This window comes from Marmota marmota, unplaced genomic scaffold (genome assembly GCF_001458135.2).
Source record: "Marmota marmota marmota unplaced genomic scaffold, marMar, whole genome shotgun sequence".
NCBI classification, from domain to species: Eukaryota; Metazoa; Chordata; class Mammalia; order Rodentia; family Sciuridae; genus Marmota; species Marmota marmota.
Genome location: NW_026000243.1, coordinates 9,007,544 through 9,022,915, shown reverse-complemented (window position 1 = coordinate 9,022,915; position 15,372 = coordinate 9,007,544). Strand labels below are relative to the sequence as shown.

At 40.1% G+C, this 15,372-nt stretch overlaps 1 protein-coding gene across 5 annotated transcripts in view; it reads right to left on the bottom strand.

Annotated features, from left to right (window-relative positions):
• Ntm (neurotrimin) overlaps nucleotides 1-15,372 on the bottom strand; it is a 960,133-nt gene that overhangs the window by 113,289 nt on the left and 831,472 nt on the right. For all 5 annotated transcript variants that reach the window (XM_048796170.1, XM_048796171.1, XM_048796172.1 and 2 more), the window contains one exon: nucleotides 11,249-11,374. In XM_048796170.1, coding sequence (XP_048652127.1) covers nucleotides 11,249-11,374 — 126 coding nt within the window. The remainder of the gene's footprint in view (nucleotides 1-11,248; nucleotides 11,375-15,372) is intronic.

Sequence of the window (15,372 nt, the reverse complement as noted above, 5' to 3'; positions counted from 1 at the left end):
GATAGCAATTTGTTTAAGATGAAGGGAGGGGTAAGCATAGAAGAATCATTCGCTGTTAGAGAGGAGTTAGAGGCCAAGATTATCCTCCCAGGGAAGGAAGGGCTGCATCTCCTGAACTCCAGATTCCAAGGCAATGGACAGGTTGTGCTAAGCGATGCTATGTGGAGAACCAGAACAACCCAGCCAAAGAGACTGGAGACTCGACAGTAGAAGAACTCAATTAGCATTCTGCTCAATCCCTTCCAACTGTCCTTATTTTGGTGGGAAAAAGCATTTTACACTGCTAGGAAGATGAAGAATGCTGAACACCCACAAGGACACACAGGGAAACTTGAAAGGAGTTGGATAAGGAAAAACACACCCTGGAATCTAGTACTTTATTTACATATTTAAATCTAAAACAACCTAATAATGATCATAAAAGCAGAAGCACACTATTTTGTGAGTGAATGATAGTATTTAACCTGAGGAAACAAGAAGTCAAGTTAGAGAGTAGCTGCATCAATCCAGTGAGCCTGGGCCATCTAGGTGGAGAGGAAGGGATTGAGGGAATGTGAAACTAGCACAGGCAGACACAATTGGAGGAAGAGGTAGAGGACATGCCATGTCTCCATGCTGGGACTATATGCTTTGCTTAGAGTATTCATTCCATGATCTCCTGAGAGGAGCCCAAGGTCACAGAGGAAGATGAAGAACTGAGACTGACCAGGAAGACCCACCCGGAGTCCAGCGTAGACAAGTGTGGGGAAGGATTTCTGAAAGAATGCTATGAGAAAGTGGACAACCCAAGGAGCATAGGTCTGGGACAGGTAATGTGTTTGAAACCAGATAACAGACATGCCTCAGAGATCTAAAAGAAACATTGAGCCAGAAATCAAGCAGGAAAGCAATGCACATTAAGAATTTGCATTTTAGAGTCCAAAGACTTGGACTTGAATTTTGCCATGGTCATTTAATATTTGTGGACAAATTTCCCCTTCAATTCTCCATGTCTATAGCTCTAAAATAAAAATAATGCCTATTTATAAGGGAATTTTGGGGAATTAAGGGATGTATTTCATGTAAAGCAAGTGCCCAGCATATAGCACATACTATATGCAGCAGTGGTTCTCAAATGAATACCACATAGCGGTGATTCTCAAAGTTGAATATGCATCATCACACTTTTAAGGTTTGGATTAAGTAGGTCTGGGGCATGAACTAGGGGATGCTACTACTGGTAGTTAATGAACCACTCTTTGAGAACCATCCTATATAACACAGTGGTTAAGTGCATGTATCCTGGAGACAGACTGTGTGGAGTATTTCAACACTGCAACTTGGAGCTGTGTGACCTTGGCCTATTTTCCTGACCTCCCTAAGCCTCATTTAAATGAGAAAATGTAATAAGTTATCACTTTGGTAGAATAGGCTAATAATAAATCCTGTCTCACACTGTGATTGTGAAGAATAGATACTATTGTGCGTCAATGTTCAGAAGAGTGACTAGCACATTTTTAGTGCCTATGAACTGTTAGCTACTATTATTACTGAAAGTTAGAGACTCTAGCTGTTACTTAGACTCCAGGGGAAATGTATTCATCAGAGATCAAGACAAGATTCAGAATCCAGACTAGATATAGTCATTCCCCTTGATCTACAGGGGATACATTCTAAGACCCCCACAGGATGCCTGAAACCACAGATACCTCTGGATGCTAATCAGTATTAACCCCCCACAAACACAAACACACACTATGTTTTATCTGTACATACACACCTATAATAACACCTTAATGTTTAATTTATTATTTAGGTACAGTAAGAGATTAACAATGTCAATAACACATATAACACATATCATTACTAGGATCATGGGTTCACAACATTATTTTGAGAGAGAGAGAGAGAGAGAGAAGAAACCATACTCAAATAACTTGTTTTATGGTATATTGTTAAAATTGTTATGTGTTATTAACATTGCCTCTGTGCTCTCTCTCTTGTTTCTCTCAAAATATCTTGTTGTTAACTCATATTACTAGTAATGATGTGAGTTGATACAATGCCTATGTGATGGGGTGTAGTGAAGTGAATGATATAAGCATTATCATGTGGCATTTGATGATTATTGACCTTCTTACACACACACACACACACCACTGTGATGCCTCGAGAGCTGATCTGATAACCCAGATGTAACTATTAAATGTCTAACATGCAGAGAACATTTATGTGGATATGCTGGACACAGGGATGACTCATATCCTAGGTGGGATAGCGCAGGACAGTGAGATTTCATAACATTATTCAGAATGGCACACAATTTAAAATAACTGTTTCTAGGATGTTCCATTTAATATTTTTGGACCACAGTTGACTTCAGCTAACTGAACTTCAGAAAGGGAGAAAACTGATAACGGAGGATCATTGTACAAAGTCAGAACTATACACAAAATGTCTTAATGACAAGCACATATGCAATGAAACTATCCAGGCATGTTTGACAGTTCTTGGTGGATCCTAGACATGGAATGCCTGAGGTCTTGAGCTGATGTGTGGAGTGTAATGCCAAGCTTATTCTGATTGTGGTAGATAGCGAGAGGCCCTACTGGGATGCTTCTCATACCACCAGGATTACCACCTTTATGGCTGTTTGTTCAGGGATGGGGTCTACTGCCATGTAGGGCTACTATTTAACCAAACATTACATCTTGTGGAATCATAGCTTATTGCCATCTTTGGGGAAGATGATTCAATCTTCTTGCTTTTATGTGTTGTTTTTTTTTTTTCTCTCTCTTTCTCTTCTTTTTTTTTTTTTTTCCATCAAAACAGTTCTGCATAGTAACGGTCACCAAGCACCAGCATAAATAGCCCAAGACTCAGGAGAGCGTGAGGGAGTATGCTGTTAGCAATGTCTGAATTCAGCAGACATCTGATGCTACAACATTTTTCAAGGGTTTTGAAATAATTGGGTAAAACCACAAACAGTGTCTGTGGTATGCACTCCTGCCCTTGGTTTCTAGACTGAGGCTTGATTTCATATGTTCTCAATTCAGTCACATTGAACTCATTAATTTCTCCACTAGTCTTTTTATGATTTTCTCTTCTTTGAAGTAGGAAGTTGCACAGCTTTAAGATTGCTTTAAACCAGATTATAAATATTAAACTTACAAAAATCCTTATTGATACTGACAAATTTTATCCTGTGTCTATCTAGCTGTAATTTTACAGTTAAAGAAATGTATAGAGTTAAAAATTGATATATAAATGTCTCCCTCCAATTTTTCCTTTCCCACCTTCATCTGTGTGTTTAAATGATTTAATTAAAGAGTTCCTGGATCACTATTACCCACATTTGAGGTTGTACTACTATTTTTATTTTATCATAATAAACAGCTTTCTCCGTATAGGTTGGACCTCATGCCATATGCTCTATGCTGCTCTGAACAGGAGATCTGCCACTTTCTACAATGATGCAATTACTTTTTTCTCCAACTATCAATGACCACTGTAATGTCTTTTGTTATAGCAATTACTCAGTCCTCCTGGGATAGCTACTTGGGGTTCTCTGGGAATTTTAATCAAGCACCTATGTTAATTAGAAAGTGGTGGGGGTGAAAAGAGTGCTGATTAAGCACCTTTGAACATCTATTTGTTCTGGCAATTAACCATGTTGGGTGTTTGTAAAGATTCAACCTTTTCAGAGAAAAGCATCTAAATTTCCTGTCCTTCTGTTCTTATCTCATGAGTGAAGGCAAAGAGGAAGGGCTGGACAAGGTACAGAAGCTCACATTATGCAAGCACTTCACATTGCTGAACCAGTTCAATCCCCATCATATCCATATTGAGAACATGTTATTATCTATATTTCACAGAGGAAATTCCAGAGTCCAAGACTTGGCACCAGTAAAGGTCAGTGGCAAGAAACAGGGCCTTTTCTTATCAACTCCTTTGACTGGTTTAGAAACCATGAGATAGACAATCAATAGCTAAAAATAATGCAAAGAATTGAAGCTCCTGGATCTTACCAGTTACTCACTAAATTTAATTTGGTTTTAAATTATGAACCAGAAAGCCTATATCTATAGTACCAGATACTGACTGCCTCATTCACTTCCAGGGTCTGTGAACATCTGGTAGACAAGGTGCTGGGGTTAATATAAAATGGCACAAGGGCTTTCTCTGAATCCCATGTTCTCTTAGGCAACTGGGAGGACAGCTCACCTGTGCATAACAGCAAGGGATACCATAATTGGGAAAGTGTGCTAAATGCTCTGGGATCTCTAATAAAAGGGAAATTCAATGTGACTGAGGGAGACATCAGAGGTTACAAACTGGTAGCATCATCTTAAAACAGTGGAATTCTACCCAAAAGAAGTGGAAGAATGATGAAAGAAAACAAATGATGTGTGCTAACGGGAAGACACTCAGCTTTTGGGAACTGTCAGGCTGTTAGGGTGACAGTGGTGTGTAAAGCTAATGGGGATGGGACCAAATCTTGAAAACTCTAAGTACTGCACCAAGCAGCAATAATGAAAGTAACGAAGAAGCTCATCTTCAGAGAGAATGATCACTACCCTTGAAGGACGAGCCAGTACTAGTAGTAGTGGTTGGGAACTCAAATCCAGCTGGACCTATATTTGAAGCACAGCTCTTTCAGACAGATCTCCATCTTCTATTATAGTCATTATGGGTAATCAGACTTCAGAGAAGGGCCAGATACTCATAAGACACTCCTGAGACATTCCATGACACTCCAAGTAGCTCACAACTGCTCAGTGCTGAACAGGATGTAGAAGAACTCACAATATGGGTAATTCACACTTGCATTCAGGAAGCAGATATGCAAAGCAGATGCCCTGGGGGTTCCCCATACCCACCTCTGGTATGAAAGCTCATGGGGAAAACTCTCCTTCTTCTTACTACTCTGCTAGATTCAGATAGTAGAGCAGAAGACAGTCAGGTATCTAGCAGTTCTCAGCATATCCCCTGAGTGGGAATCCTATCCTATCGAAGTAGGAAAAAGACTAAAAATCCCAAGTCTTCCTTTCCCTCTCCCAATGCAGTTTCTCAGAAACTTGGGCTATTTTCTGGTTTTGTGGCAAAGCCATAACTGGAAACTTAATTTAATCACTGAATCCTTCTTTGGGTCACTGCAGAGAAGATTTACAGCCTATATTGATTAATGACAGGGAAACCCTACCAAAAATATATTCCAAAAGTTTTCCAGAATTGGCATAGATACATCCCTCATGGCTCTCTCTCTGGCCTCTCCTGCTGGGTGGGTGCCATTTGTGGGTAAGGTGATGACTTTAGCTCCATTTTGTCCTCTTTCCCTTCCACCCCCAGCTCCTCTCTGCTGGGGAAGTTTTGTTCATCTGCCATCCTAATGATCTCTGTGCCACATGGGGCCCCTGATGCTGGTGCTGACAGGCTGCTCATTAGTGCCAGGGTGCTGCAGTCAGCCGATGGCATGCCAGAGCTCTGTTCCTGACACTTTTTCACAGAGCTGTCACTGGAGTCATGGTGCCTGCCAGCTCTGGTCGAACTCAAGCTGTGATACCTCTAGTGCCAATTAGTGCTTCAATGTCCTGCGTGGCTGGGGAGAAGGCCTTGTCAGTGTGAACAAATAGGAAAATGGGTGGCCTTCAGTGATATAAGGGCAATAGGAAAGGGGAAAGACTAAAGGCTTAGGCAAGGGGAAATTCCCTGTCCAAGGGTCATTTTTCCCTTAACACCTTGGTGTTGACAACCAACTACCCACTGGGCTTCTTCAAGTACAGCAGGTGCATCAATTCAAGGGAGGAAAGAGATGTGGCTGCTTGGAACATATGTTGAGGTGGGAGTGCAAAGGGCATGAATAAGTATCCACTTCATGCTCTGGGAAGAGAAAGTTTTCCATTTAAATAAATTGATTTGGAGCCCAATGGACACATAGTTCTTCTCTAATCCTTCTTGAAGGGTCTTTATGTGACCTGAAGACAAACTTTTTAACTCTAATCCGCCTCTGTTTACACAGCAGGAGGGAGAGATGGGGGTAGGGAGAAACAAGAATGGGGATTAAAATAGTATTTTTTCTTCTACTAATTTGTTTTTTTTTTCTATTATTCACCCAAAAGCAGCAGCAAAATTTCACAAACATTTGAACTCAGTCTTCCTTTTAATATCCAAAATTTCATTAGGAAATGATTGGTTGGAAGCTATCAGAGGTTTAGGTAAAGGAGGGTATAAAAATTAAGCAACAGAAAGATCAGGTACCCTTCCCAGAAGTGACAGAGGAAGAGCATTTCTGAGAAATGCCCCTGAGGAAAGAGATGACAATAAGGCAGTGAGGAAAACAGAGAGACATTAAAAAAAACACAGCAGCGAAAACATTTGTGAACCTTTTCTACTCTTGCAAAAATGAACTTGAAATAGAGGCTCTCCTTTAAGCAGAAATTGAGTCCTGCCACAGCTGGTTCCCTTCTGAGGGATGCAGGAAGGGCTTCGAAAACCTGTGAAGATGAGGGGAAAAAAATGTCCTGGAGACTTGCCAGCAGAGAGTTTCAGCAGGAAACATACCAGGTCTCCATTGCAAATATCAAAGTGGAGGAAAATTCCTCAAGGATCAGAATCTTCACATGGGGAGAACAGGCATGACACTTTGGGGAATTGGAAAATATCATGGCTTATTGGCTGAATCAACATCTGTTTCCTCAATGCTTTGTAGGTGCCCAGCATCATGCTCGAATGTGAAAAATTCAAGATAAGTGACCCAGAGACCCTGATCTCAAGGAACTCATGAGACAGGATAATGCAAATGATTCAGGAATGAAGAATTCCCTGAAGAGCTCCTGGTGTTATTCCCAAGTCCCCATGTGTTAGTCAATTTTTTGCCACTGTGACTAAAATGCCTGACAGCAACAAGAGGAAGATAAGTTTACTTTGGGTTCATGGTGTCAGAGGTTTTATTCCATGGTCAGCCAACATCATTGCTCTAGACCTGAGATGAAGCAGAACATAACATTCCACCCCTGGCTCTCCTTGTGTCAATCACACAATGCAAAATGTATTCAGTTCATCTTCAAGAGTCCCTATAGTCTTAACAGTTCCACCATTGTCCAAGTCCAAAGTCTTCTCTGAAAATCAAGATAAACCCTTGGGTGTATGCCCCTGTATACATCTACAGCAAGTTACACATGCAATATACAATGACACAGACTGAACACCCAATTAATACTTTTTTATGAATGTCCTTTACGCAGCTTAAAAGAGGTTATGGAGGCCAATTATTTATTTATTTTTTTTTTGATGAGAAAAAGGTGAAGGTAACTGTACTGCAGAGAGAGTTCAATCAGGCCACTCAGTGATTCCTGATTCTAAATGTGTGAGATACCCCAGATTAGTGATTGGACTGACTCCTTCATCTGAGCTTCATCATGTGCTCCCAAGAATGTGACAATATAGGAATCTCAGGCTTTTCATAAGGCTTTTACAACCCCAAAGAAACCGGTGACAGAGTTTGAGGAATTATTTCTTATGAAGAGTGAGTTCCTGCATTGCATGTTTTAGAATACTTTGAAAAAGATCATATTTCTGTTTACTCAGAAAAGACTGAGAAGAGTAATGCAGTAGTAAGGGCACTCTAGTAGAGATATTAATCCTTGAGTTTAAGGGCTGTGCTAAAATACATTCACCCATTAAAGATAAAAGACAAAAGAACAGACTCCTGAATGAGAAATGCATCTAGAGGATTCAATGATTCCCCCAGAGTTCCTCAAGGCCAGGAGCCCCCTGCTAACTGACACTTACAGGAACTTGGACTTGGGGCCAATAAAACCCTACACAGATAGAGATGGCTCTTTCTTATGAGAACATGAGATGGGGGTTATTTCCCCTGAAAAGACCAAGACCCACACAGGTGCAAATAACATCTGCATTCCACAAAATAGATATTCTAGGTAAGACAGACATCTCTAAAAAGTTAGTGCACTTTTATCCTTGAACTCTAGGAGTGATAAGCCCATGATAGAAACAAAGACATGACAAATTCCAGAAATAACTACTTATTATAATCAACAGCATTTCAAGAGGTAGCTTGGGAGGCCCTATCCTCTTCTCCATGCTTTCTATGGACAACTGGTATTTTCTCCATCTGATGGAAAAGCCTAGGCGAGGCCTCTTGACCTCCTTTCCCACTGCCAAGATTCCCTACCTCAAATGCATGACCCACTACTGAAATAGTGGCTGACATTTCTGTATTCCTTTTTCCACACAAAAGGTGCTCAAAACTAGAGATACTTTATTCTAAAGAGATTATGACTTTTACAAGTAGCACCATATGAATTATGATGGATAAAACCATGATTTTTCAGGAATGTACAGAACAAACAGATCAGTCTTCAGGGAAAACATTCAATGAAGCCATCAGGGTTTTCCAATCAGATATTCATTCAAGAATTTAGTGTGTGTGTAAAAATGATCTTGACTGAACCACAATCTACCTTCACAAAATGAGACAAAAGATGACAGTAGCTCTCTGCCTTTGGAGCCTTGCTGAAGGTAAATATCCTTCTCTCCAAAGAACCCCATACTTGTCTTAATTTATTTAAAGTAAGCGCTATCTTGGAAATATTTAGTGATGAAAGATGAAGGCCTGACTGCTAAGGGTCTCCAGCTTCAGTTCAGATTTGGCAGCAGCCCAATGACATCTCTGATCTCTAAATAATCAGTCACAGGAAACACAGCGCCCTGGTGAGTTCTGAGGTGATTCGTTGTTGCTTGGCAAGTCTCATCATCCTGAATCTTGGATAGCTAATCTAGGATCAGTATCTGGACAAAGCTGTTCATCTAAATTACTCTAAGCTGCAGATAGATTCTGATCACTCAGTTCCTCTCCCCTTGATCCATCTTCTGTTTCCATAGTAGCTAAAACCTCAGTAAAATGGCAGCATCTGGCCCAGGCTCAGGTAAAAGTCCCCTGGGGAAGGAAATCTGCTAGATGTCTACAACAGGGGACAAAAAAAGACCCCAAGACAAAACAGCATGAATATCTGTATGATGAAGGAAAGAGGCTCAATACTGAGGAGAGATAACATGTGACCATGAGGAAGAGACAGGGTGGTGGATGGAACAGAGGAAGAGAGGAAAGGAGGAAAAGTGCAAAGGAATGAAATTAAAGCACAAAATGTAGGCAGCTGTGAGAGTAAAGAGAGGTACAGAACAAAAACTATAGGGGAGACGTAGGCATAAAAGGGCAGGGCACAAGGAGATGTGTGAAAGAGACGTGGCAGACACCCAGACAAGGACAAAGAACTGACTAGCCTGAGGATGGGTTGAAAAAGACATCAGACAGGAGACAGAGTCTCTTAGCATGAGGCAAAGGAAGTCCATCCAGATGATAAATGTTCTGCTGATTCCACAGGCACAGCCTGCCCTGGCATCCCATAGCACTAGGGACTCGGCATTAAGCTATGATGAATGGTGTGCACTATGGACTCAGAAAGTCAGTCCATTTGGATGGCCCCTTCTTCAGCAGTGCCCTGAGGCCCTTCTTCATCCCTAATGACCTCATGCACAGCTGAGCATCCTCCCAGATTTTGGGCCCATCCACACATAAGGTCATTTCAAATGGAAAGATTGACAGAGACATGAGCAGCTCTCACCAATCCCTTTGTTCACAGTAATATCATCAAGAATGGTGGCATAAGACAACACTCAAGAATTCAGGACAACCCAAACTGAAATCTTCTCACCTTCTCTGAGAACATCTATCATAGCATACTGTTACTGTCAGAGAAAGGATATTCAGTATGTGGAAATCACTGCAGTTCTACTCTAGATTTTTAAAATTTCTAAGTGTAAAGTGATGTCACCTTCAGGAATTGAGGACCCATGTCCCCGAGAAGAACTAACTGCTGGTTGACAGTCCTAAATTTTTAGTTCATAATGGGGTTTGTCTTGCTCTCAGACAGATACCTGGCCTAAGGTTACAGCCCTTTTAGGAATAGTCTACATTCAACACCCGACTGCTGTGCTGCTGTAAAGAGCCAGCTCCATTGCCTCAATAGAGGATATTTCTAAAAGGTGTCCTAGCTTTAGGACTCCCCATAGGGGCAGCTGAGATGTTCCATTGAACCGCATCACAACTCAACTTGTCCTTCTGCCCAATCTTGCTTCCGTCTCTCCATTTCCACAAGAGTTGATCCCAAGAGCACCTCCCAAAATGATTACTTACCAACAATAACAATCTCAAGGTTTGCTTTTGGGGTTCTCAATCTGTGACAAGCAAATATCCTCCATGGTACTTTTGCAATTCTTAAACCGGTACTATGCAAAGCATGCATACACAGATATCTGTGATTATATACATACATTTCACACTAACCAATGATACAAAAAATAGAATTAAAGATTTTTGTCCAAGTCTTGGCTCAGATTTAACATTTTCAAAACAATTCCCTGCCGGAACCCCTTGCCATTCTGTCAATGTATGTCTCTATCTTCTCATCCTTATCAGCACCTGGTATATTGTCTACTCATTTGTTTTGGTAATCTATCACATAAAATGTGATTTGATGAGAACAGTAATTTGTCAATTTGGGTTTATGACTTAATCCTCTAGTGCCTAAAACAGAGCATAGACCACTGTAATACTCAGTCAATATTTAAGATTTAGTGAAATGCTTTTATATTCCTTGCTCCCAGAGAAAAATTAGCTTAATTATCTAAACATTGAGATAAAATGAATTTTGTAATTTAGCCACATATTAAGTTTTATTTGTTGTCTAGGATCAGTCAGAGTAAAGCAACAACAAAACCACAAAAACAACTAATGACCAGATTTTTGGCAATTCTGAAGAGACCCAAACTAGCAGATTTTCCTTTTAGGAATGTGGCCATTTAAACCTCTCATCTATCATTATGTGTTCATGTTTTCCTTTCTCTTAAAGCAACTAGCTGAAAGAATAATGCCACCAAAGCAAATCCTTCCATCATCAAACTTGACATATAAATTTAACCCAGGACATCTGAACCACTATTTCAGCCACAGACAACTGGAATCAATTTCCCAGGGGCCTGGAGAGATACTGAAGTATGATTTCTAAAATCTTGAAGGACATGGCTGCCTTGCAGACCAATATCCTCTGCAGAGCCAAGAGTGCATTATTAGCTGGGTACCAGAAACTGACACCCTTGCACTCAGTATCTAGCACCATAACCTCCTGTCCATATCCAACAAGTCTCCCATTTCCTCTCAAGATACAATGCACCAAACTGCTCCTCTTACCTTTGGGGGAGATGTGTCTCCAGGTAACTGTAGGCTCCGGTCTACCTGTCGCTATACAGGTGAGGCTGATATTGTTTCCTTCATTAATGGAGATATCTGAAGAAATCTCTACAATTTTGGGGGACACTGTGGAGACAAAACAGGTAGAAGAAAAATAAAAATCCAGCTGACACATTTCTTTGTTGTCTTAAAATGACACTTGATAGAATATTCCCCAAACTGAAACATATGGACTGTAGTTGTAATGCTAAGAAATTAGAGGAATGATCTTAAACATGAAAAATGGCTTACCTTGAATTTAGCTTCCATTTCTTCCTATTTAAACATAAAGTCAGAGTCCAAATGAGAATAAATTCCACTGTAATACTGCAATAACTACTCCTCTAGCCTACACCTTCCCGTCTCACTCTCACCCCCACCCATCTCCAACACATATCCAAGAGCCGTTTGTCTCACTGCATTCAGAGATGTCTTTACATAATGCAATTCTGATCATAACACATCTCTGCCTAAATATCTTGAATTGCTCCATTGCTTACCTGATCATAAACAGGCCCCTTACCCATGCAAACTGAGCTGTTCAGAACCAAGTTTCAACATATGTTTCCATTATCGTTTCTAGTGATTCCACCTCTTCTTACTAATTTGCTGACCCCCAGTACATCACATCCTTTCTGATCCTCGTGCATGTGTATCTATGGCATTTCTCACAGCCTTCCTGGACAACTCCCAGTAATACTTTATGGTCCAATTCAAATGTCACTCTCTTTGTCACAGCCATCACTACCTCTACACATCTTTGACCTCCTTAACAACTCAAATTTAATGTTGTTTCTTTGCCCACTCTCCTATTAAACTTCATAAACCCTCAATGAAGAATCAAAGATATCATTGCTGTTAGCAAACTTGCTTAGTCTCTCTCTCTCTCTCCCCTAAATTCATCTTCCCAAAGAGAAGAAATGTTCATCTGAATGAATGAAGCTGGGAACAGGGCTCTTACTTTCTTGGTCTTTTGTTTTGGAGTCAGGCTATTGTGCTACTCCTCCTCTTTGTATTAGGAAGCAGCAGTCCACAGGGACAGGGTAAGTACTAGCCATTGTCTGTGTATGTTGGTCTCATTCTGAGGCCCTTTCTTAGAAGTTCATTTTCTGCTACACTTCTGAGCCTTGTGCAGGATCAGCTTTACTCCTCGTCAATGTGATATTTGGTTCTCCATGTGACTGCTCATTTGTCTAATGTGTGAAATAGTTTATAAGTCAAGTAAATTAAGAATTCCATTTATTGAGTCCCCAAATGCCACTTGTAGGCACTTTTCCCACTGTTCTAGATATTTGCTTAGCATCAAGTAGACCATGAGTTTTCTGGTGGTCTGAACCATGCCTTCCTCTTGTTGTATTCACAGTAAAAGCTTTACAAATATTTATAGGATTGAATTATAATCGTTATTCAAGGGAACAAATTTCCCAACCTGCTTCATATTCCTAAAAGACTCAGAGATGGATCATTATCACACTTTATTTCAGTCATACCAACACAGGATTGACACTTTAGTTCTGGACCAATTAAGTGACCTTTCCATCGAATGCTCTTATGTTTCCTTGTGTTATATTCTTTCCTTGAGTCAATATTCCTCAGAGTCACCACTCTCAGCAATTCCATGGCATATGACATTCCCAGTAGACAACATGATTCACTGGAGAACTCAGGGAAGCTCCACGATGACTTTATTTCTTGTTTCAAAACTACACACTTAGTAAAATCAGTTTGCTCTGGAAATACCAATGGTGGTCTCAGCTCTAGTTGAAACATTACTTACCCATTTCTACTTATGTTAGAACTTTGCCAACAAGAAAATGGGATATTGCAAAGATAAGTTCTCTCAGTCCTCTTTCTGTCCCTCCTCCATCATTTCCTTCTGTTTAAGTCCTATACCCAAATGAGAGTTCTCATGGTTCACAGCATGTGGTTCACTTTGGTCTTCTTGTCCCTTGCCTTGCATGTGAGCACTAACATGCTTCTCTCTGACTACATGTATTAAAATTATTCAAGTCCTGATTGAACTACTACCCCTTCCATATAACCTTCCAGGGCATCTAGGGATTCCAGAGCATTGAAGTATCTTCCTTATGGCATTCAGAATAAACTTCCTTATGTTACATTTGTCTCACCCTTCTTTCTATACGATAAATTATCTAAATAGAAAATGTTAAATAAAAGTCTTATTCATTGCTTAATTTTCTGCTGTCTTGAATAGGGTGTTTTGCATAGGGTAAGCCCTGATTAATTAGTATTAGACTAATTAATCAACTAGCTTCAGATACAGACAGTGTGCATGTGTGTGTGCATATATACATGTGTACACAGGAGTGTATGCATGTGTATGCACAAAGATGTGCTTGAACTTTCACAGATATTTGGTGGAACAGAAATTAATGAAAAATGGATGTGGTGAGAGTTGGAGATAGACTCTTTGCTCTTCAAAGTGGGTCTCTTAAAAGATGTAATATTGTAATTTCTGATTATATCATTTTAAAAGCTCAATTGGACCTTCTAAGACAGAAAATTGATGAGTTAATGACTGAGTGTTGGATTTCTGATTTTCTGACGGTTACAAATTTCTAAATTCTTTATTTTTATTTTTTTAGTTGTGAATGGTTCTTTTTCTTAAATTTATTTATATGTGGTGCTGAGGATCGAACCCAGGGCCTCACATGTGCTAGGCAAGTGCTCTACCATTAAGCCACAACTCCAGCCCCAAATTTCTAAATTCTTTTAGTTCTAGAATAATTTAAACTGATCTTGCAGAAAAAAACCCTGATGTATTTTATTCACAGAGCTTTATCTGGAGTATTTCCTTCTTATGCACTATTCCCTCTGCTCAGACATTTTTCTGGTCTCTGTTTCTGCCCATTCTTGGCACTTACACAGCCTCACTTGCTTCATGGAGGACAGGCTGCCTGCAGAATGTCAGCACTGGCCTTGCAGACATTGCTTCAACTGTGCAGGTAAGTAATTTATTGATCTGTAAAGCACTCCAAGATGCTCTGCAAGGGATTATGTCACGCCAACGCCATGCAATAAAATAAAAAATGATGGACTTTGTGAACGCAGGATGATTTAGGGTTTGTAGTTGGAAGTGTGCTTAAAGTACATTTTAAGTGGAAATCAGGCTGGGTAATGAATTACTCTTGCTTTGGAAGGGCTTACTGGGAGTTCATTTTCCTGGCTTCTTACATGATAGCTAATCTGCTATTCATACACTAGAGAACAATGGACAGTCCCCAAGTAGGATAGAAGGTGGTTTGGGCCAGAGCTGTCAGCACAGTAAGTATATTAATTGAGACGATCACACCTCATGCTTGGAAATATCTTCTAGATTTGTCTCCCTCTCACTAGCAATTGGAAAATATCCAACTCATGAAGTAGACGCTGGAGAAATGCTTGCCACCCTTTCAATCCTGACTAAGAATAGAGAGTGAAGAAGTAAATGGCCCCTGCATGATTTGAAAGGCAAGCCATTTGTGGAATAGCCATTTGTGGCAAGCTGGCTTGCCAGAGATACAATCCCAATCACCAGAATTAACTGGCATAGTGCACAGGATGTTAGTGAATTGGAAGTATCATTTTCTAGGTGGCAACTTCTAGTACACTGTAAGTATTCAAAATTAAAGTGGGAGCTGTGAGCTCAGATCAGTAGTCGAACACTTGGGTGGCATGAGCAATGCCCTGGGTTCAATCTCCAGCATCCCTCTCCGTCAAAAAATTAACTTGCATTTACAGATATATACTATGGTTTTAACTATTTCATGCTGATAAGGAAGCTTTTGGCTAACTGTGAAATAGAACTACTGATATTTTTATATTGTTTCCATGGATACATTCTGTATCTTACTTCTCATCATGCAGTCTGTTAAAAACATATTAGTATTTCTTTGTTTTCATTCACTCATTCATTTGTCAATATTCATGGATCATTTTCTATATACCTGCATTGTGCTAAGCAGTAGGAACATAAACTAAGTAATCCTTGTCCTCCAGAAGTTCACAGTCTAGAGAAGTAAAACCAGATACTGAAGTCAAAAACTTCAGTAGACAGTGTGACAGAGAAGAATAAATCAGATGTT